The 24,181-nt window shown below is 39.7% G+C and overlaps 2 protein-coding genes across 2 annotated transcripts in view; one reads left to right on the top strand and one right to left on the bottom strand.

The window, feature by feature from the left end:
* LOC139473601 (E3 ubiquitin-protein ligase rnf213-alpha-like) overlaps positions 1-6,538 on the bottom strand; it is a 208,576-nt gene extending 202,038 nt beyond the window's left edge. Inside the window, exons 1-2 of the mRNA XM_071256274.1 lie at positions 6,414-6,538; positions 560-924 (exon numbers count right to left, since the gene is read on the bottom strand). Of these exons, the coding sequence (XP_071112375.1) occupies positions 560-908 (349 nt within the window). The 5' untranslated portion in view covers positions 909-924; positions 6,414-6,538. The remainder of the gene's footprint in view (positions 1-559; positions 925-6,413) is intronic.
* A 6,962-nt stretch (positions 6,539-13,500) lies between these two features.
* LOC139474719 (uncharacterized) overlaps positions 13,501-24,181 on the top strand; it is a 28,381-nt gene continuing 17,700 nt past the window's right edge. Inside the window, exons 1-8 of the mRNA XM_071257823.1 lie at positions 13,501-13,559; positions 16,183-16,371; positions 16,642-16,803; positions 16,971-17,058; positions 20,624-20,741; positions 21,313-21,436; positions 22,169-22,315; positions 23,308-23,505. Of these exons, the coding sequence (XP_071113924.1) occupies positions 16,197-16,371; positions 16,642-16,803; positions 16,971-17,058; positions 20,624-20,741; positions 21,313-21,436; positions 22,169-22,315; positions 23,308-23,505 (1,012 nt within the window). The 5' untranslated portion in view covers positions 13,501-13,559; positions 16,183-16,196. The remainder of the gene's footprint in view (positions 13,560-16,182; positions 16,372-16,641; positions 16,804-16,970; positions 17,059-20,623; positions 20,742-21,312; positions 21,437-22,168; positions 22,316-23,307; positions 23,506-24,181) is intronic.

The raw sequence follows: 24,181 nt of genomic DNA on the forward strand, positions 1-24,181 counted from the left end.
AGTAACAGTTATGAGAACAATGAATTGGCTTTGTCTCGCCCTTTGTTCTCACAAATATATGTTTATATGCCATCATTCGTCCTCTATCTTTTAAATAAATAAGAGACGGTATATGAACGTCAAAGGTTATTGCTGCACAGGCTCATCAAAATATGCCAAAACAGTAATACATGTTATTCCGACTACAACAAACTTTGTAGTGTATTGATGTAATGCATGTTATATGCATAATCATAATTTGAAGTAACGACTGCTCCTTTTATGCAACGCATTTCATGCGCGCAGGTGCTTGCTGAGTAAAAACACTGGCCTTTCTGCCGAGATCGAAACTGTGTTTGTCATCTGCTTGAATGGCACATGCTGCCTTGGTTGTACACTAAAATCTTGCTTCCCACAATCTTAGTTTATATCAAATTTTAAAACAATACATGCAGAAATACTTGTTGTGATACTTGTTTATGTTGATCATTTGCAAAACAGTTTTAAACAAAGACTTTTCTTATGGACAAGTAAGTTTTCCTTGACATGGAAAATACAGTTCATGGGCTACTTGACCTACCTTCTGCTGTATCTCCCAGGAGAAATTCAAAGCCACATTTGGAACAGAAGTTGATTCCTTCGATCACCTCAGCTCCACATGGGGCACCCTTCAGTTTACCTGGGCACGTTTTGGGTGTCACGAAGAGGGACTTGTCAATCTCCCAGCCACATTTAGTGCAAAAACTGGCATCAGAATCTGAAGCAAGATCTGTGCCACAAGGCCCCTTCTTGCCTGGACACTTGATGAATATCTTTGCTGTTGAAGGGTCTCCAGGGCAACCTGAACCACATTCCGGACAAAAGTAAAAATTTTGGTCCGATTCATATGTGCACTGAGAACCATCTTTCTTCTTTCCAGAACACTTCATTTTTACACATCTAAGCCTGAAAAAAATAAAATAAACAACAATACATAACTGTGTATCATACAAAATCAGTGACTTCATTCAGCGTAAATCCAACACAAACCCCTGCCCACTCTATTATCAGCCAGTCAGGAAAAAGCAGTCTGACAGTGGGCATGATCTGTATTGGGGGCAACAGACTACACCGGATATAAAGGTTTTTCTCGCTTCTCACCCCAGCCCCACTACTTTAAATAAGGGCTGGGACTGGTAACTCGGGTACTTCAGTCTCGGAAACGCAATCAACAGACCGTCGTGTTCGATACACCTGGGTGGATAACAAGCAGGAACAGTTCATACATAATATGGAATCGCCCGAAATTGCAACAAATCAGGAAAAAGCGAGTTTAGAAGCTCTTACTGACATAGACAAAAGTGTATCAACGTTTACAGGGGCAATTCAGCAGCATGTATGTTAAAAAAAAATAATAACAATCATCAACATATTTGTAAAACAAGAAACCCGTGGCATGATGATGACTGTCTGTTAATGAAACACAAATGCTGTCTTGCACTTAACAAATTTAGAAAAACTAAAGACAATGAAGATTTGCTGAACTACCATCAAATTAGGAATGAATATAAGACTATTTGTAGAAAAAAACCAAGGGGATTACATGAACAGTGAACGTACCACACTGGAGCAAACTACTGATTCAAAGACATTCTGGAAGAATATCAAGTACTTGCAGAATACAAAAATTAACTATAATTCCATAGATTCAAAAGAATGGATGGAATACTTTGAACATTTATTTAATCAATCTACCATTGAAGAAGATAGTGATTTCTTAAACAATGAAGCCGAACCACCAATAATAGAAAGCGAGGAAATCTCCCGCGACATCCTGGATGGACCATTCACCATAGATGAAATTATTGACTGTATTAATTCTCTCAAAAACTCTAAATCACCGGGTATGGACAATATTCTCGAAGAATACCTGAAGTTTGCACTACCTAATATTGTCCCTCATGTTGAGATAATTTTCAATTGTATCTTTGATAGTGGTATTTTTCCAAAAGATTGGGATACAGGTGTTATTATCCCATTACATAAAAAAGGCTCAAGATTAATCAAAGATAACTATAGAGCTATTAGTTTATTGAGTATTTTGTCTAAAGTGTTCACAAGTATATTAAATAATAGGTTAGTTTTTTGGGCAGATATGTATGACAAAATATCAGAATGTCAATCTGGCTTTAGACGAGGACACTCAACAATTGACAATCTATTTATTTTAAATGCTACTATTCAAAGATATCGGTATGTCTGGTCTTAAGTTATATGTAGCCTTTATAGACTTCTCAAAGGCGTTTGACTCTGTTCGTCGTTCATATTTGTGGAAAGTATTTGGAAAGCACGGTGTCAGCACGAAGATGTCAAAAATGTTAAAGTCACTTTATGGTAATGTCAAGTCATGTGTCAAAAGTAACAACCTGTTGTCAAACCAATTTCAATGTAATTTTGGTGTAAGACAAGGTTGCGTTTTAAGCCCCTTCTTATTTCAATTATTCATAAATGAAATTGTACACACCATCGAACGGGGCAGTTATATGGAGTACAGTTACATCCTGATATTATACAAGTTTTATTATTGCTCTTTGCAGATGATTTGATTTTAATTTCAGACACTATTGGGGGACTACAGAAGGAACTATCTATCTTAGATAAATATTGTGTGGACTGGAGTATGTCAGTTAACATTGAAAAAACTAAAATTGTAGTTTCTCAGAAAGGTGGGCGGCTGAAAAAAAGTGAAAAATGGTATCTGAATGAACAACTTGTGGAAGTCACACAAGGGTATAAATATTTAGGTTTGTTTTTTAGCAGCAGGCTTTCATGGACACAAGCTTTAAGCAACATAGCAGTTCAAGCTAAAATGGTACTAATCAACCTATTAAATTGCATTAATTGTTTACAACCTTTTTCTCCAAAATTTCTTTTCAGATTGTTTGACTCCAAGATATCACCTATGTTACTGTATGGGTCAGAAATATGGGCATTCCATAAAATGGAAGAAGTTGAGAAAGTTCATTTATATGAGTGTAAATGGTTATTGAATGTTAAACAATGTACATCAAGTAGCGCTGTATTGGGTGAATGTGGCAGATTCCCTTTACATATCAATGCAATGATGAGAGCTTTTAAATATTGGCTACGTTTAATGTGTATGCCGGGTACCCACTTACCTAAAAAGTGTTATGAAATTATTTATACGATAGTCAAGGAAAGAAGAATTGGGTTACTGATATTAGAACAACGTTATTTTCACTCGGATTCGGTCATGTTTGGTTATCACAATCACCTGGTAACGTACAGGTATTTACTTCCATGTTATTTCAACGTTTGAAAGATAATTTTCAACAAATATGGCATAGAAGTTTATGTTATAGCTCCATTTTAAATTAACGTTGAAGTGTGAAGAATATTTGTATTGTGTAACCGTGAGTAAATTCCAGTCATGTATGTCAAGGTTTAGATGCAGTGCACACTGGCTGGAAATAGAAACTGGTAGAAAACTAAATATCCCTCGCGAATAAAGATTTTGCAAACTATGTCAAGTTGGCCTAATAGAAAAAGAGTTTCATTTCCTGCTAGTGTGCCCTGCATATACTCACCTACGCCATCTCTATATTCCTTCAAAATATTATTTACACCCAAATGTCCATAAGTTTAATATTCTTTTATCTACAACCAACACAAAGCTGATTATAAATATCGCTTAATATCTGTATCACAGTAAAGAAGAGAGAACACATATTTTATCATTGTGACTGTTGCCATAAATATGCCATACATTTTGTACAAAGGGCCTGTGGCCTGTACTGTACTGAATAAAGAATTCGAAAAGAATTCAATACACTACAAGTCACTGATGTTTGCATTTCTTTTGGACTATGCACCCATTCCTTCTGACATTTATATGTTTGAATAAAGATATAACTTCAGTAAACTTCAGTGTATGTATGGGGTAGAATAGGTCTTCAGCAACCCAAGCTTGCTGTAAAAGGCGACAATGCTTGTTGTAAGAGTCAACTAACGGGATCGGATGGTCAGGCACACTGCATGTCATCATATCCCAATTGCGTTTATTGATGCTCATGAAGTCAATCAGTGGATTGTCTGTTCCAGACTTGATTATTTACACACCGCCGTCATATAGCTGGAATATTGCTGAGTGCAGCATTAAACAACAAACAAATAAACAAAATCTTTTTATATGTGTATGTAAATAGTTTTTACCAGGGCTCCGGTCAAACCCAACTCTTGAGACCTACAGGGGTACCCAGGTAGGGTCGAGTTATAGGAGGGTGGGTAACTGGGTAGTAAATTTGAACTCGTCCAAGCCCTACTTAAATATTTCCTTTCTTTGGCTTAAGATCACTAAAATGAATTTAATTGTTTGTGTTTTGTTTACATACCCTAGAGAAAAAAATTAAAAGATGTTAAACTGTCAAATGATTTGGCAAGACCATATTGCCTCAGACTGAAATAAAAGATTGTTCTGGGCTCCATTTGGATTTAATTTTGATTTTGTAGATGAAAGATAACTTTATTTCTGGGACTAAATGTCTAGCCCACTGAGATACCTAGCCGCAGCATGACATGAATACCCTAATAAGACACATGATACCAATCTGACCAGTCCTTGTTTAAGCCCTGTAACATGCTTATGCTATTCACCAGCCAGAGTAACAAGTACCACCTTTTAACCTCTTTTTGGTTTCCCATGGCCAGAGCAACAAACCTTCCTCTCTCTGGGCAGGCTCTCTATCCACTAGGTGGTCATGTGTTAATGTTCATGAAATTGGAGGCAACAAATATTCAACAGTAGTAGTTAGAACAATAAAATCTTTACTACTTACAGTATAATACACTGATATTTGTGCCACCAATGCCAGTACCTTAAGTTTTGCTGTGCTGCATTTGTGCTAATTTGAACAAGATGTCGCTGAACATTGCAGCATTCATTCTGAAAACTTGAGATGTTTTACAACTACTGTAAATTGTAAGGTCTTCACTGCCATTCCCTCAAAGATGCCAAAACCACAACAAAATCACAACCATCCACTTCCAAGCGGACTTAAATCACAACTTCTATGGTTGGTTGGTTTGTTGTTTAAAGCCGCACTCAGCAATATTCTAGCTATATGACGGCGGTCTGTAAATAATTGAGACTGGACCAGTCAATCCAGTGATTAATATCATGAGCATCGATCCACGCAATTGGGATAGATGCATGCATCAACGGAGTCAGCGAGCCTGACCACCCGATCCTGTTAGTCGCCTCTTACGACAAGCATAGTTGCCTTTTACGGCAAGCATGGTACAACTTCTATGAGACAAATAGAACGAACCAATACTGGGATGACCATAAAGGAAGGCAAAAAACAGTAACTGGCAATGAATGAGTGAGTATGGTTTTATGCCGCTTTTAGCAATATTCCAGCAATATCACAGCGGGGGACACCAGAAATGGGCTTCACACATTGTACCCACGTCGGGAATCGAACCTGGGTCTTCGGGGGGCGTGTCGAGCGAACGCTTTAACCACTGGGCTACCCGACCGCCCCTAACTGGCAATGAACAGCAACCATTTTCTCATAATGATCACAAAGATGACCTTGACCTTTTGCCACTGACTTTGGCAAACTCCTCCACAGAAATCAATGGCAGTGATGTTACCAAAGTGTAACGAAAGTGTCACACACTGGGGAAAACTTGTGACTTTGGGTTTTGTAGAATGAGTTAAGATACATGTAGATATCAAGTTTCAAGTCTGCCTCTACAAACAATGATCTGACCATGTTTAATAAGGGTCCCATCCAGGGCATTATAACCATTAATACTTTCTGAAGAAAGTGAAACCACAAACATTTTAGCCAGGTCTTTCTCTTTCTATAATTTGACATTTGACCTGTGTGCCAATTAAATGGCATGGTGGTGAAATTGCAAGAAAACCTCAAACAAAGCAGTCCTCACTTCCCCAGTATGTGCCATAGTCTTTGGCCTCTCTGGCGTTTTATGTGACAATGGTTACTACTATATATGAAAAACAAACAAAATAACAATCAATAATGTCTGATGGGAAAAAAAGGGTACCATGTATTAATTATATTAATTGCGGATTTGTGTTTATTTTTTATCACTAAGATATGTGACCATTTTTTCTAAATTGTCTGTGGCCATTTCTTCAAGGGGACATTTTCTCCACAACTAATTACTGGTGTTGATATCTCTTTCTGCCCTTTCAACCACACACGGACAGACAAACATACACACACAGGAACCCATTGACAGGAAAGGACATAATCATAGACTCGGACCTGGGGTTGTTGCGTTTCCATGATGGATCCGCCATTACGCCCATGTTCTTCCAGATTGGGGCCTATTTATAAATCTCCGGATATCGCCATGAAAGACTGCTTTTTCTCGTTCAGTATATATTGATAAAATGCCCTCACCTCAAAGTCAAACGTCTATGTTGGTTCACGATGTCCAGTCATCATACCATCGCTTGACAATCCTATCTGTAGTTCACCTGCCACCTATTGATAGCAAGTACAATACTTTGACGTATGCTCCCTAAACGTTCTTTCCTGGATAACCCTATTTTCGGTTTCGTTTTACAGTTCCGCGAATGTGACGTGTGTATGGCCGAGCAATCTCAGGAAAGCCTATTTTCGGTTTCTATTTTCTGTTACAGGAAAGGGAGTCACATATGAAAAACGTACAGTTGTTGGCAATAATACTTTTATATACACCATATGAAGATACATAAGTTATGTTTACACCGTCCGCCCATCCAATAGCACTAAGTGAGGGTGGGATGTTGCACATTATACCAGCTGATTACATACGAAGCACATGTAATACGTAATAATTCCATGTGCTCTACGGCATTATTGACATTAATATTAATGCAGACACCATTATATTGATAAGTCAGTAGAAAAAAACGGGAAAATATATTCAACCAGACATTTACACTAACAACCATATTAATGTCTCAATCTAACTATTCGTCCCAAAGAGTACCGAGGGAAAATAAGCAGACAAAATCAGTCACGGAGAAATAATGTAAATTTCGTCCGAAGTCTTGTCTGTTAAAGTTCTTTCATGACGACATGTTCGGACAGTACCATATCGTCGCTGAAAAGTGGAACCAGTTCATTGTACCAATGTGGCAGCGCCCACATCAACTCTTCCAAAAGTTCCTTGCGGCCAACCAAATTAAAAACTTCACAATCCTAAAATTTTAACATTTTGACCAGTTATCATTGTGGGCCCTTATTGTGTATTCAAACAGTAATGGCCACGTATTGTCTTCAGATAACACCCCTTTTTGTGCAGGTGAATCGATCAAAATCATGTGCACAGCACTATAGTGGCAAAAGTGGTTTTTCGCGTGCAACTGGTCACGTGGCCATAATACCGCACGTGTTTTCAGCAATACTTGTTAGCAATCATTAACTAAAAAAGAAAAACACAAGAAAAAAAAAGTCCGTAGCTGAAGTCGCAAGGACGATGGGTTGAAGTCGACGGACTGTTTATGATTTACAGACGCGTCTACATGCAGCAAACGGGTACCACCGCTGATCGCCCTCGGCCAGGTCGACCACGTGTGACGTCACATGCAGAGGATCGTCAGATTGTCTTACGTCACCTCCGTAACCGATTTTTGACGGCTACATCAACCAGAAATGAACTGTTTAGGGGTAGACTGAGTGCGCAAACTGTTCGAAACCGTCTGAGAACTGCTCACCTTCAAGCACGATTCTGACTCAATTACACAGACGTCTTCAGTGATGAATCCCGATTTAATCTTCGATTTGCTCTCTGTAGGGAGAGGGTGTGGAGGCGCCGTCATGAACGTTACGCCCAGTGTTTCGAGGCGGAAGTGTCATGGTGTGGGGTGCTTTCTGTGGCAATACACGTTCCAGGCTTCTTGTCATCCGTGGCAACCTCAACGCTGCTGCTTACCGCGACCAGGTACTGGCACCAGAACTTCTGCCTTTTATGGCAGCACATGGACCCGGTTTGATCTTCCAACACGACAATGCCAGACCCCACACAGCAATTTTAACAATGAATTTCCTTCAGAATGCGGGAGTCAACGTCATGGACTGGCCGTCAAGGTCTCACGACCTCAATCCCATCGAACACGTCTGGGATGCTCTTGGCAGAAGTCTGCGCACTCTACAGAACCAACCACAGAATTTGCAAGATCTTGGCACCATTTTGCAGCAACAATGGCGTCGTCTTCCCAATCATGTGTTCACAAGCATCACAGGGTCCATGCGGAGGCGTTGTGTGGCAGTTGTCAACGCACATGGTGGCCATACACGCTACTGAACTTGTGTGCCATCAGATTCTCGTGCTTGGGACTTATGATTTCAACTGTTGATGTTATTACCGAATACCGTAGGTACTTGGAACAAATTATGGTTACCACCGTTAATTACAATCCTTCTTTTGACATTAATGATTAAAAATTACCTTCTCTGATACATTTGTCCGTTGTATATCATATATGGGATTACTTTTAAAAATGTGAAGTTTTAATTTGACTCAGTATACTAATGATTGGTTGACTCGAGATACTGTAAGCGTTTACCTATAGTTGAAGAATGCAGTAATCTCGGTGAAAAATCGGAAGAAATTCCATTTCGAGCCGAATACGAGAGATACTATTCACCTACTGTTAATTTCAAAGGCGAAGGCGTCTGTTGAATAACAGATGTTGTCTGTAAAGTGTTCATTGTGCAAAGTTAGTCTTTTCATAAAAGAAAGTAAAGTTGATATGCCTGTTCATCTGTTTTCATACAACATTAAGATAGTACAAATATCTTCTTCCAATGTTTTACTAAGTAACAGGTCTTTTTGTGCGTCATAATCTCCTTAACCTTATAACGTGGCCGCTTTAATTATTATATATTTCTGGTTTAGTGTTTTCCCCCATATTTTCTCCATTAAGTGAAAACAGTTACTGTTATAATACATACTCAACCGCAAAAGAAAGTTTTTTGTTTGTGAAATGAACAAAATAATAATTTGTGTAAAGAACTATATACAAACGTAAAGAGACGCAGTCGTTTCGTCTCGTTTGACGTTCTTTTGGCACGTGCAGTACAAATCACATGATAAATGCGTGCATTTCCCCCCTTGTCCATCCTTTATAAGCCACCATATACAAAAGAAACCACCAAGCATTTCACACTCGACACTGGAGGTGGACAGGAATCATGGTTCAATTAAATGAACCCCAGAGAGGCGTTGCCATTGGGATGCTACAGGCCGGATCAACGTCAACTGCAGTGGCGAGGCACTTTGGATGTCATGGGTCTATACCATCACAAGATTGGTCGAAGGCATAAACAGACAGGAAGTGTCCAGGACCGAGACCGGCCTTGGCACAGTTCGTCGTCTGAGAGCGGCGGGAATCAGATGTCGTCGTCCTTACGTCGGGCGGCGTCAACCAGCAAAACAGTTGTCTTCTCAGACGAATCAAGGTTAAACCTTTCTCACGCCGATGGCCGCATCGGAGTGTGGAAATGACGTAATGATCGTTACACTAACTGCTGTGTCTTTTTCAGGCCAACCGGTGGGGAGGAGGCATCATGGTGTGGGGAGGCTTCAGTTACCATCACAGGACCCCTCCATACGTGTTCCGTCAGCGTGTGACTAATGTCGTGTACAGGGATGATTTTCTTTGTTCTTGTAACCTCAACTCCAGGTCTTTCATCAGGACAACGCTCGTCCCCATACAGCACGTGCCTCTATGGACTTCCTCAGAGTGAATAACATTCCTGTAATGTCTTGTCGTCTTTGTCACCGAACATAGCGCCAACCTAGCATGTCTTGGACGAGATTGGGAGACGTCTTCGGGAGCAAGGCAGCCATATACACCTTAGGAACTGGAAGGATGTTTAAAAAAACACCTATGGTTGTCATCAAACAATCAACGCCCATTTGTTATCAAATGTTTTCTCTATCATCATTTGTTAATAGTATCTAAATATATTTGATGGCATTAACGTTATCCGCATTTTATGTACAACTTGCGTTTCTTTTGCGGTTGAGTATATGTAATTGATATAATAATGTGTAGTCCCAGGTATCCCTGTCAACTGCTTCATCCTGACAACCTGGTGGTGAGGTCAGTGTCACAGAGAAAGGACTCTTGTCAATCATTGCAGCTTCAGTGATGGAAAACATACAAGACTGTTGTCATTAATAGAGAATTATCTTCCTATGTTCCACCAAGGTAGAACTGGGAAAGACACTGATAAGCCTCCAAAGAAATCTTTCAATGACTAATGAAACAAGTACTGGCGTTTAATTACTGACAACATAGGCTCGGAAAAACGAATGCGATCTGTAAGAACAAACATATGACAATACAAAAACACCGACATTGTCAGCAGAGGTTACATTTCAATTTCGATATTGTAGCACAACCACCACCACGTGACCGTATGACGACCTACATCCTGCATCTCACCCCTCCAGTCACACGTCACAAGGGTCAACTGCAGCCAGTGCTGATGCCAAACTGACTCCAAGTCACACAGATTCTGTACAGAAGGATCCAGTGCCTGTATACGACGCCCAAATATACTACTCAAAAGAAGTTAAGGATCACCCGATTCTTTCATATTGGTAATGTTAATCTGTCATGGCATAATAGATTAACTATTGTAATATGAAAGAATCAGGTGATCCTTAACTTCTTTTGAGTAGTATATGTCCCAAATATGCTCCAGCGGGTTCAGATCTGGACTCATGGCGGGCCAAGGCAAAGCCGTCACATTATTGTTATGAAGGTCGGCTGTCACTTCCCGGGAACGATGGGTCTGGCGTTATAATCCATAACATTGGTCTTGCCTCAAGTGGGTGGTTGTCGAAATGGGGTACAACAACTGGTTCCAAGACATCTTGGATGAACTGATTACCTGTGATGTTGCCTTGTGTGGTGACTTGGTTCAGGTTGCAATTGTGGGAGATACACCCCAAAATAATCATCGAGCCTTCCCCATTAAGGACTTGACCTGATGTTCCAGGACGTGTGTAGACCGTATTCCTGTGCCTCCAAACCGTCAGTGACATGGAGCAGAGACCAGCTTTTTATTTTAAAAACCTGTGGGCCTGATTTTTAAAAAAGAAAATTACCTTGCACGACACATTGAACACAGTTGTTTAGATCGAAACAGTTTGAATGTAGTGTTATCTTGTGAACAAGGAGGTGATAGCTTGCATTTGTGTTGTCACAATCTGACCTTCGTAGGTTTCTTCTACGTTGGGCATGTACGCACTAGTTACGAGGAGAGGCGATTCACATGTAACATTTATTGTGTACTGTGAAATATACTACATATACTGCATATGATTATAGTTAGCCTAATTCAAAGTTAGTATATGGAGTTCAACGTTAGAGTGTCACTCAAGGAAGAAACTGTGTATACGTAATATAGGCACATTTAAGATGTAAACAATTCCCCGTCTGATTTTCAGATGTTTTTTTTTAATTTCAAGATAAAATTTAGTAGTTTTGGAAAATGTCCAGATTTGGGAGACTGTCCACTTGACTTTGATGACAAAATTCAGAAGTCATCATAGCAGATGGTGTCGTGGTGGTTAGCTAAGATTACGTCGCCTATGCTAGAGTACGCCTCACCCCTCGAGGCGCGTTATTGTCCAAAGGGTTACAAGCGAACATAAATACACAAGTGAAAGTCGATATATGAACAGAGACCATATAATAAAATTATTATATGGTCTCTGGTATGAATTAATAGACAGGCCGGTTGCATTCAAGTTTAAGGATTTATATTTATTACACTAGACGGAAATAACCCAGCAAAAACTTTATGGCTTTAGGTAAGTATTACACATTGAACTCCCATAGCGTGACATACGTCTAGCAGGCAAATACAAGCAAGTTAGCTACAATGATTAATAAACTAATTAGTTTTAACATACAACAGATCCGATCTAAATACACAACGGGTATTAAATATATCTTAGGTATAAATTGCCACGACCCGAGTCTCACTATTTAAAAAAAAAACAGGGTTACCCTCGACAGTGACTGAGGTCTTTGACCTTGCGTGGGGAACCAACGCGGCATACGAACTATGTTCGGGACTCTCTCGACGAGTATGCTGCTGCTGCTGCTGCTTTAAATGTTGAAGATGTCGTCTTCTGCCTCAACACTATTTTGCCTAGCATGTTTGAGCATGAGTAGCCTTGCTGTGGCTTGAAATATTTTTTAACAATTTAGCAAACTTTGATATGTAAACAGCAAATATTATTCAGTTTTATGTCCTCTTAATTGATAAATTATATTATAAGGTATTTAGCATCTCTCTGCTCCCAATTCCCTCCACTCCAGCATGTGGTTGATCCTTCATTAAATGTTCTTCATGAATACTGTAAATCATGAAATTAGTCACCAAATTAAGGTAACTGTAGACCGATTGCCTATAAAATAGATCATGAAATTAATGCGACTAGCCCTGCATTTGAACTGTAAAAGCCATTCAGCAAACGAAAACACCAATCCTGTAGAACTTAATTTCTATGATGTAGTTTTGGCTGATGAAAGTTCGATTGAAAACTATCATTCGCTGCTCCTAACTTTCAACTATGGCCGGCGCTCCAACAGACCATATACCCACTTCACAGATAATGGATGGGCCAGGTCACGTTTTCCCAACTGACAAGCAAAGTTGGACCCTAATTGGATAACCTCTTTCCTGGTATATATCCGTATCTGATGGATGTCATGTATGTCACATGGTCAACAAGTCTAGTTTCTTGCTCCGCATTAAAAAAATGGAGTCGCACCTGTCTTGACAGTGTCAACATCGATCTTGCCTTTTAGTGTTTCTCTGAGAAGTTTAATGCGGATTTATGAACTGCAACTTCATTGTTTTTTACTTCTAAGGAACCATTAGTCACGTGATCTTTATTGACATCAAGACAAGCAGACGACGAGATGTGAGAAGGGCGGTGCTCACGGTGTATACTTTATTTGATGTTTTGTAAATATAAAAGTTGGTATTAGTTGTCTGGGGCCATTTATCTCAGTGTTGGACATTTGATTTTTCTGTACTCACGTGTAATGCAGCGATTCGATACATTTTTGTCAGAAAGGCGTGGCAGTGTGTGTTCATCAAAAGTACCGCTAGTGACGTCATACGAGACTTAATTTACGAGATAGCACGATAATTACTGCGATCCACGAATTTAGGTAATGGTTGTGTATGTGTGGTGCATTTAAGAAAGGAAGTGAAATTTTTAATATAGATATGTTTAAAAATCACAGTACATGTCGCTGGAATGTGCGTTTCAAAGGTAAATTGACAAATAAAATGGAGATATTATATCGCGACTTGAACCGCATCCGATGACTTCATATGAAAATTGATAACGAACGCCTAAACCCAGGATTACTTCCCTTTGAACAGCTCTCGCGTGCACTTGTTGTAGCAACGAAACAACCCCCTATGACGAATAAATTCTACGTTGTGTTGCTCTTCAAACATACATATTACACACAAAACAAGGTTTAGCGATGACAGGGGATTGCCAGTGTTAGTAGAATTGTGAGTAGCTAGTTTTAAGAAATGATAAAAAATGAAGCAGTATATTATTTACTGATAAGGAGGCTGGAGCAGGGGAGGTAAGTATCGTGTTCGTTTATGTTTACTGACAGTGACATTACAAGACTACATGGAAGGAGAAATGTGCACAATTTCAATATGTTGGGACATTTGTCATCGAATCATTTGTTGGTGAATAATGGTCCCAGTGTGAAAAAAAATCAAACACTGGAAAACCGTCTTCAGAGTTAAACCTTGTTTGGGATCATACTGCCAGTATTGTCGGTATAAATATTTATATACAGCGGTAGGTATCTGTATGATAGAATGTATAGAGGGATATGTCAATACGTGTCTGCTAGTGAATGCAATTGCAACTAGAATATATAATGTCTGTGTAATTTGGGGTACTATATACTTGTGGTATTATGTGTGGGCACTAATTATACTGGCTAGTGACCAGTTATCGCCATTGATTTCGTGTTATTTCTGACATATATTCCATGTATAAAGTGCACTGTACCAAGAACTTTGATTTTTGTGAAACTATGAGCAAATACCCTTCTTTTTGTCAGGGAAAATTGTTTGAGGAGATTTCTGTTATAATGCGACGAGAGGGAATCAAAACAGTTGAAATAGAACTTTACCGTTGACTAACTGTACCAGTTATCGCAATCGTTTAAACAGCATGTGCCACGTGATCACACGCACCACTTCAGTTAAACATTGTATATTTAGTTATGTATGAGCAAATACCCTTCTTTTTGTCAGGGAAAATTGTTTGAGGAGATTTCTGTTATAATGCGACGAGAGGGAATCAAAACAGTTGAAATAGAACTTTACCGTTGACTAACTGTACCAGTTATCGCAATCGTTTAAACAGCATGTGCCACGTGATCACACGCACCACTTCAGTTAAACATTGTATATTTAGTTATGTATGAGCAAATACCCTTCTTTTTGTCAGGGAAAATTGTTTGAGGAGATTTCTGTTATAATGCGACGAGAGGGAATCAAAACAGTTGAAATAGAACTTTACCGTTGACTAACTGTACCAGTTATCGCAATCGTTTAAACAGCATGTGCCACGTGATCACACGCACCACTTCAGTTAAACATTGTATATTTAGTTATGTATGAGCAAATACCCTTCTTTTTGTCAGGGAAAATTGTTTGAGGAGATTTCTGTTATAATGCGACGAGAGGGAATCAAAACAGTTGAAATAGAACTTTACCGTTGACTAACTGTACCAGTTATCGCAATCGTTTAAACAGCATGTGCCACGTGATCACACGCACCACTTCAGGTATACATTGTATATTTAGTTATGTATGAGCAAATACCCTTCTTTTTGTCAGGGAAAATTGTTTGAGGAGATTTCTGTTATAATGCGACGAGAGGGAATCAAAACAGTTGAAATAGAACTTTACCGTTGACTAACTGTACCAGTTATCGCAATCGTTTAAACAGCATGTGCCACGTGATCACACGCACCACTTCAGTTAAACATTGTATATTTAGTTATGTATGAGCAAATACCCTTCTTTTTGTCAGGGAAAATTGTTTGAGGAGATTTCTGTTATAATGCGACGAGAGGGAATCAAAACAGTTGAAATAGAACTTTACCGTTGACTAACTGTACCAGTTATCGCAATCGTTTAAACAGCATGTGCCACGTGATCACACGCACCACTTCAGTTAAACATTGTATATTTAGTTATGTATGAGCAAATACCCTTCTTTTTGTCAGGGAAAATTGTTTGAGGAGATTTCTGTTATAATGCGACGAGAGGGAATCAAAACAGTTGAAATAGAACTTTACCGTTGACTAACTGTACCAGTTATCGCAATCGTTTAAACAGCATGTGCCACGTGATCACACGCACCACTTCAGTTAAACATTGTATATTTAGTTATGTATGAGCAAATACCCTTCTTTTTGTCAGGGAAAATTGTTTGAGGAGATTTCTGTTATAATGCGACGAGAGGGAATCAAAACAGTTGAAATAGAACTTTACCGTTGACTAACTGTACCAGTTATCGCAATCGTTTAAACAGCATGTGCCACGTGATCACACGCACCACTTCAGTTAAACATTGTATATTTAGTTATGTATTTATTGTTATCTCTGGTGTCACACTCAAATTATTTTATTTATTATAATTAATTTGTTGTCTGGCACTGACGTAAACCAATATCCCCCATATTCGATCTACACGTGCTTATCCATACACTATATACTATGGATTTCGTGATATATATATAGCAAAATTAGGTTTTAGAATTGTGTTTTGGGGAAGAAATGACCGACAGATGGTAAGCAATGACAGAACTAAATGTGCATCTTCGTGTCGTTGAAATTCTGTTTATTCTGAGAAATCACGTGACACTATTCACATGTCTTTTCTGAAGTTGTATTTGAGCTTACATAGTGTGTTTTTTTATATGTGTCACTTTTGTGTATTTTGTGAGATGTTATTGTGTGCATGCTATGAGAAGGGGTTGGTTCTCGGTGATAACTGGTCGCTAGCCAGTAGGTTAAGGAAGAAAAAAGTGTTTTATTATTCATTTTTATATAAATTTATAGACTGAATATGTGAGAGTGTGATGATGATCTTTTCCAGGATAAGTGTCCTCAATGACGTCGTTGTTCCGCTGCGCGGGTGATGTTGTGTTTGACCACACTGCACCCAGGCCAGGCAGCATCAGTAGCGTGCAGTTGAAGCAGTACTCGGAGACATGCAACTTTCTTCAGTACCTGAAACCCCTCACACCACAGCAGCCATGCTTCTTTGCACAAATCAGAGGCATCGGTAAGTTCGCCTCGCTGGGGATCTACATGATAGAAACCATAAAAAAATTATCAAAATGACAGAAACAACTGATATGTTTCATGGATGTGTTGAATTGATCATTTTTAGTTACATTTCTAATAGAGATGAAGTTATCATCCATTTTGTGCAATTGATCTTCAGTCAATGACTTTAGCCACTAGTCTGAAGCTTGAGTCTTGTACAGGATCTTGACACATCGTACACTGGTAGACTTTCTACATTTCTAATCTTCCCCAACTCATATTTCAGCTCAGAACAGCAAGATCACCCTGGGCATTGCTGGTCCAGACATCGAGGATGATGCTCATCCGGGCAACTGGAACAACTCTGTGGGTTACCATAGCGACACAGGAAAGTGCTATACATCCCATAATGGCACGGCTAACACAGATGGAGAAAAGTTTGGCATTGGTGAGAAACAAATTCTAAAACAGTTTCATTAAATCCAAAGAAAAACATTGAGAAAAAAGTTATATTCATTTTGCAGTACATGTCCTCGTAAGGTTGGTATAAAATGATACATTAAAGAAAAATGAAAGCAATGTTTACAGTGTATATGATGTATGTTCTGTGTCTAGGTGATGAGTTTGGAGTGCTGGTGACGTACTTTGGCTCAACCATGTCAACAGTAACGTTTCTAAAGAATGGACAACCAGTTGCCACACGGTAAGCAATGTTCAGCATCAAAGTCAAGAAAATTTATATATATATGATGGTTCGCAGAAGCTCTTACCGCATTTATAATGTTTCCATATAAGACTAAGAACGAGCAGGATGTTGTTTTGTAAATACAGTCTTGCCCCGCTTATACGGACTTCAGATATCCGGAAACCTCGGTTCCCAGACAATTTCATTCAAAACGAAATAATTACTATATAAATTTACTCGTATATACGGAAATTCAGTTTCCAGAACCGGACGGTCATTTTCATACACAAAACACTGAAATGCACACAAAATTGTCTCACTTATCCGGACAATACACTTCCGCTGGTGGTAATCCTTCCGCTGATGGTAATCCTTTGATTCGTGAGAAGTCAATTAACCAAGTGACACTGAGTTACGTTTGAGACGAGCTTGTTTATTGTACATGTAATCCCCTTCGATAAATATGGCGTCTGTGGAGGTCAGAGGTCAAAGTTGTGTAAGTATGGCCTGTCAACCTGCGAAACGTAAGCGACACGCAGTTACAGCACGCGAAAAAAGGGAAATTTGTCTGTTTAAGGAAAAACACCCGTCAGCAAGTTAAGAAACCATCAGTAAGCATTATGGCACTGAATTTGGGCATACCATAGGAAAATTGACAATTGGTGACATTTTAAAAGACAAACAGAAGTGGCTAAATCTCCCGGAAAATTCAAATGACTTATCACGATCCCGTGTAGCAAAACACCACAAGGAAGTTCGTGCTTGTATAGAGACCTTGACTACCTATTACGAGAACACAGGCGATCTGGACAATTTGGAATTATTGTTTAAAATTCAAACCTCAAAATGTGGTCAAGTTCAAACTTCCATGACAGACTTTTTGAAACGTGAATGAATAAAGGTTGAGTGGATGTATCTGTTTGTTCTGTCATCTGTCATGAGTTGAAAGGAAGTAACTCTTCCAGTAAGAAGCTGGTTTAAGTTATACGGAAATTCGTTTATACGGACGAATTGTGAAATGACGCAAGTGTCCGTATAAATGAGGCACGACTGTAGTGTCAAAAAAGGTTTCATGATACATTGTGTATCATGATACATATAATTTTCTAGCTCATATGATATGATGTCTTAATACATTGAACCCTGTGTTGTTGAACCTGTAGTATATAATCTGAGAATGTATATGTCATTTTAGTAGTTTATTGATACGTATAATGTGATAAATGTACAATTTTAAACTTATCCTATCTCACACTTTGCATATCTCCCTTCTTCTTTTGATCCTAGATGGCATCGTGCTTGTACAAGTTTTCTATCTTCTTAACACATACCAGCATCACCATGGTCACCACCCAAGCAAATGGGTCATGCACAGTAGTCCTGTGCATACCGACCTACACGACGAGATCACATGACTACCCCTGCCACAACATTCTCTTTTTCATTGCCATGCTGTGTAGACATGTTTTTTTAATAAATATATTCTTCAAAAAAAGAAACTTGACACTGACTTTCAAAATGTAATATAATGTGATTGTTTCAAAATAGGACACAGAAACCATAATTGAAACACTGTTTGAAGATCAATGTACACAATGTTCAAAACATTAATCGTGTCACCTAGACAGACACAAGTACATGATACAGTTGATGTCACAGGGGTACAGAAAATGTCCGTATCAGTTGAGCCCACCACGTGCATCAATCACCGCTTGACACCAACGACCCATAGATGCAATCAAGTTGTCAGTAACACGCAGTTGGATGTGCTGCCATTCATGCTGAAGTGCATCAAGAAGCGCCAGAAGTGTTTGGGGCAGTGGATTCCTTCTGCGAACGCGTCGATCCAACTCGTCCCACAGATGCCAAATCGGACAACCTGCTGCACACAGTTGGGGGCGTAACGTTCACCCCGACGTCTGTAGACACGTGCGCACCCATCAGCACGTGTGAGTAGGAAACGGGACTCGTCAGTAAACAGTACATTTCTCCACCTGGATTTCTAACCAGTCTTCGCTATTGTCGTTCGGTGGATCAGCATTTCAAGGCTTCATTGATGAATTCTCCACTATCATCGAACTAGAAACCATAGCGACAGGCTCACCATTGTTACTGTACCTCCCTCATCTTTTTTCAAGGTGATGTCATTGACGTCACTCGCTATCGATGAAGGAGGGAGCATGATCTGTTTCTCGCCTTTTGACAACTTATCTCTTTGGAACTTGGGATGCCATTTTGTTCGTCTGCTATACAGTTCTCTCTGTTTTGTCAAGTGAAGGAGGTGTGTGGATTTATTTGCCAAGTGCAAGACAAGAACTTGACGGCACTCAGCTCCAAAAACTGGGTATCCGACAGCTTCCTCACTGACGACATTCCCACCTGCCGTTGACATTCCTAGAGCCTCCTGATTGTCAACTGCCAATGATTCCTTGTCCTCTGCACTTTCACATGTTGTTACAGTCATCATCAAACCCACCACTTCATCCTAGGACACAGTCGCTCCCAAATCGACAGTTATTACTCAAACCTCGCCCCTGATCGATCGTACAAGTTTGTCATCTACCGCTAACAAGCATCAACGACACTTGCTTCTGACGGTATCAACCTTCTCAAGAAAGTTTTACAAATCGGTCTCGCATGGACGCTACCCACGACAAGTAGGCTCCACCAAGTCGACGTCCATCTTATTGTATTATGATATTTGGATCCTCTTGTGGATATTGTCGATTGTTCCTCTTCTCGTCTCTGCATGCTTCATTGCCGCGGGAGTAATTGATAGTTTTGATGAAGTGTTTAAAAAGAAGCCAAGCTGGCTAACACTTTTGTCTGTGGGAGAAAGTGGTGTGGTCTGTCTTGTAGAATCGTTTCGCTGGAGACCCCTTCGTGATCAATTTTGAGTTGTATGCTGCATGATTGCATGTTCTTTACAGCTATGAGGTCATGCATGTAATGATGTAAAACATGTACCTCATGTTATACCTGATTTCATGCTGGTACGTCAGACTAATGTATTGGGGTCATATAACCCTTCATGGCGTGTTCCTGCTCACGTATTCTTGTCTATATGACACTAGCCAGTGTTATAGATTATTGTATTTACCTGTATCTTCCTGTTTAGTATCAGCTTCCTCATGTCTGTCTCACAGTTGTAGTTTTCTACACTCGGCCATCTGCACCCCACCATCCAACCATGGGATAAATGCATGATATAGGATAAGTTTAAGAAATTGTAAATTTTACATTAAATTGTATATTTATATACTTATCCTATCTAACTTGCTTTATGACCATCACCACATCACAGCTCCTCTAGCCTGTTTGCTCTGACGAAGAGAGTGATGTGGCAGGGATTACAGTGCATGACTCATTTGCCTGGATGGTGACCATGGTGATACTAGGATGTGTTTCGGGTGATTACTTTTTAGAAGCTGGAAACCTTGTTCAGGCACGTTTCCAAACATGGGATCGAAAAAAGAAGGAAGAATGCATAGTGTTAGGATAAGTTTATAAATATTCAATGTGATGTAAAATTTAAAATGTTTTAGTTAATGTGGGTTTTTTCATCAACTTTTACATTCAACAGGTATTTGTTTGAGACTAATCACAGTCACTTCTTGCCCACCATTGCACTAGAGAACGGACCAATAGACCTGGGTCTCATGTGGCCGGAGACTGTTGTGGGTGTTCCAGAGTTCACGGAGGTGATACAGCTGTTCTCAACTTACCTGTGCTCCATGCTGTAAACTTGAACCCTAGAAAGTGCAGGTGTTTTGTATTCACAGTTAACATCGTGTAACAATGGAAACACCTTTTGTTGTATTACCGTACATATTAAGCGCCCCTAGTAAGTGCCCCAAACCAACTTCTAGAACAATCTGTACGTAATCTTTACAAGCGCCCCTCTAATGACTGAAAATTTACAATTCAGTCTCTATTTTTCAATGCAAATAATTATTGTGCTGGTAATTCAGTTATACAGTTCATATAAAAAAAAAAATTAATGGACCCAAGATATATGCTATCTCAGAAGCTAGTTATTCCCATAGACATCGTGCTTGAAATAACCTTGTTATGACCAATGTGATATTACAGGGCCCACTTGCACAAAGCGATCTTAGCGCTAAGATGATTGTAACTGCCATATTTTAGCATAGGCTTACAATAGTCGTAGCTCTAAGATCACTTTGTGCACTTTATATACTGAGATGAATTCCTTCACTAGTGTGAGATGGTACATGTCTCATGGGTACAAAATGTTAACAATGTTTTCAGACCAACATGCTTCACTGGATCCGACCGAGCATTGTTCAGTACAGCATTGTAAACAACATGTTTGTTGTTGGCAAGGATGCTGGAGAGCCAAACATCATCCAGAGTCCACGACCACTAAGAACAGGTAGGCTGGGGGTTTGGTGTCACATAATGATATGGAGGATATTTCTTGTCCAATAACATGTTTATGTTTAACTTACCCTGCGTTACTGTTCTTACTACGATGTCCGACCCATGAAGATTCCGGGGTAGAATAGGTCTTCAGCAGCCCATACTTGCCGTAAAAGGCGACTATGCTTGTCGTAAAAGGCGACTAACGGGATCAGGGGGTCAGGCTCGCTGACTTGGTTGATACATGTCATCGATCTAAATTGCGTGGATCGATGCTCATGATGTCAATCACTGGATTGTCTGGTCCAGACACGATTATTTTACAGACCGCCGTCATATAGCTGGAATATTGCTGAGTGCGGCATTAAACAACAACAAAAATTAATAAAATACTACGAAGTCCACGCTGGAAATGAATGACGATCTATCAGTGTCTGCAGTACCGGTAACTCTTTTGCCAAACATGAGCTCCATGACCCTTGTTACATCCTGTACTGGAAGACATCCCTGTATGTCTTATTATCTGTCAGTGAACTCTCAGTATCCTTGTTATTGTCATGTCAATATTTGAGAGACTAGTAGATAAAGGCATGATAAAAGTACTGTCAGGCTGATATTGGTGGCTAACATTGCAGTGGCAATCATGAATGAAAAGGTGTCTGATGAGAGATTAGTTATCGTTGTTAGATTGCATTTGAAAAATGTAACAATTTGGTAATTTGTCAATGATATCATTTGTTGTCAGGTCAACAGCATTTTGAGGTGATTGTCCAGGAGACGACCCGTGAGGGGCGGGGGCCGGGGATCACGCTGGCCACGTGTAGCCCCCTGAAACCCACCCCCATCTGCTCCCTCTCGTCTGACTTCCTCATGTGGCAGGCTAACGGCAAAAGTGAGTACATGTGGCTGTCTGTTCAGGTGAAGAGTTACCACAGGTCATAGGTTGTTCTCTTGGGAAACTAGGTTTGATTACTTTGTAGTCCCAATAGCTGCCGATATGCAGAATAGACCCACCTCTGTGGTTGAGCAGGAGGTAAGGGATTTGATCCCACGCTGTGTCATACCATTAGACTTCTTTGATAGGCATTTAGAAGTTGGAGTACTAAGTAAGGATAAGAATTTATGGATGAACAACTTCTTTATTACAATTAAGAGCGACATTTCGGTGTAGGTTCTAACACCGTTATCACCGTTACTTGCTTGATAACGGTGTTAGAACCTACACCGAAACGTCGCTCTTAATTGTAATAAAGAAGTTGTTCATCCATAAATTCTTATCCTTACATACCGTTAGACGTTAAAAGATGGATCTTGTTGTTACCTTGCCTGGCGCTCGGCTTAAAGGGGCTAAAACAAGGACTTATCGGCTTGGAGTCAGTATACTGTGTCTGAGTGCAGTATTCATGTTAAACTGCAGCATGGTATCTGGGTAGGCTAGCACTATAAAATCGGCATCAGTCTGGACTAGTACAAGCAGCCACTCTCACACACGAACACGCGCATACATGCACATGCAAATGCATGTCGCTGTATTAGTACAATAATCTTGAACGCGACTTTAACACCATTTCACCTGAAATGGAGAGCACTTGGATGGGGGACCACCAGGGAATGCCAACTCTCACCAAGACCTTAGAGATTCCAAATATGCATAGGCTTGAAAATTATTCAATAAAATCTCTTGAAAAGCCTTAAATTTGGCAACGACTACTGTATTTAATTCACTTCATAGATGTCAACAGTTGAGATCACCTAAAGTGATGACGATATTGGAAACTTTAAACTTTTGTCCATCGTTTGATTTTTCATTATCTTTTTTAAGTATGCTGAAGTTCGGTAAGCTACAGAACCTGATGAATGTTGTTTTCCCTGTATCCACCCCAGACTGTAAGGTGATGGTGGGACAGCACATCGGATGGGGCGTTCACTACAACCCCCTCACACGAGACCTGCCTGGCTTTGACTGCAGGGCAGAACAGCTAGTGTTGTGCTATGTCTCCATGGATACCAGGATCGGTCATTACCAGATGATGTTGCAGCCTGCGGGCGGGTTCTACCCTGTTGTTGTCCTGTATAGAGAAGGTAACTTGCTTCAACATGGGTATTCTATACAAGCAAAGACTTCTGACAGTTTGTATTTTTTGGGAATGAATCTGGTTTCATTATGTATGACCTAAACAATTGTTACTTTCATGTAGAATAGACAGTTGATGTGATTTATTACCATACTCAACCATCCATCAAATGCCTCATCAAATACTGACATTTGAGCCTCACAACGGTAGTTGCCTGAACATCACACATAGATATATGCCCTTACTAACACAATAGATATATATATGTAAATTATGTATACTGAACCAGTCCCTGACCTCAGTCGCTACTATCATGTTCAGACCCTTACAAACTCATATTCTGGGGTGTCATTTGAACTTTAGGAATGCCAGCAGTAATTTTATAGACAACAGCCGCCTACTTGCTGAACACATTTTTTTTTAAGCTTTGATCTATTACTGCGAGACACATAGCTAATCAGCCACAGTATCAATCCAAAACAAACTATTTTACATCCAATCCATATGGTTCCCATCACTGACTTGATGTCCTTGTTTGTTTGTTTTTTATTTAACGCCGCACTTAGCAATATTCCAGCTATATGACGGTCTGTAAATAATCGAGTCTGGACCAGACAATCCAGTGATTAATATCATGAGCATCGATTCACACAATTGGGGTAGGATACCATGTCAGCGACCCT

This window comes from Haliotis cracherodii, unplaced genomic scaffold (genome assembly GCF_022045235.1).
Source record: "Haliotis cracherodii isolate W230 unplaced genomic scaffold, xgHalCrac1.p SCAF_3, whole genome shotgun sequence".
NCBI classification, from domain to species: Eukaryota; Metazoa; Mollusca; class Gastropoda; order Lepetellida; family Haliotidae; genus Haliotis; species Haliotis cracherodii.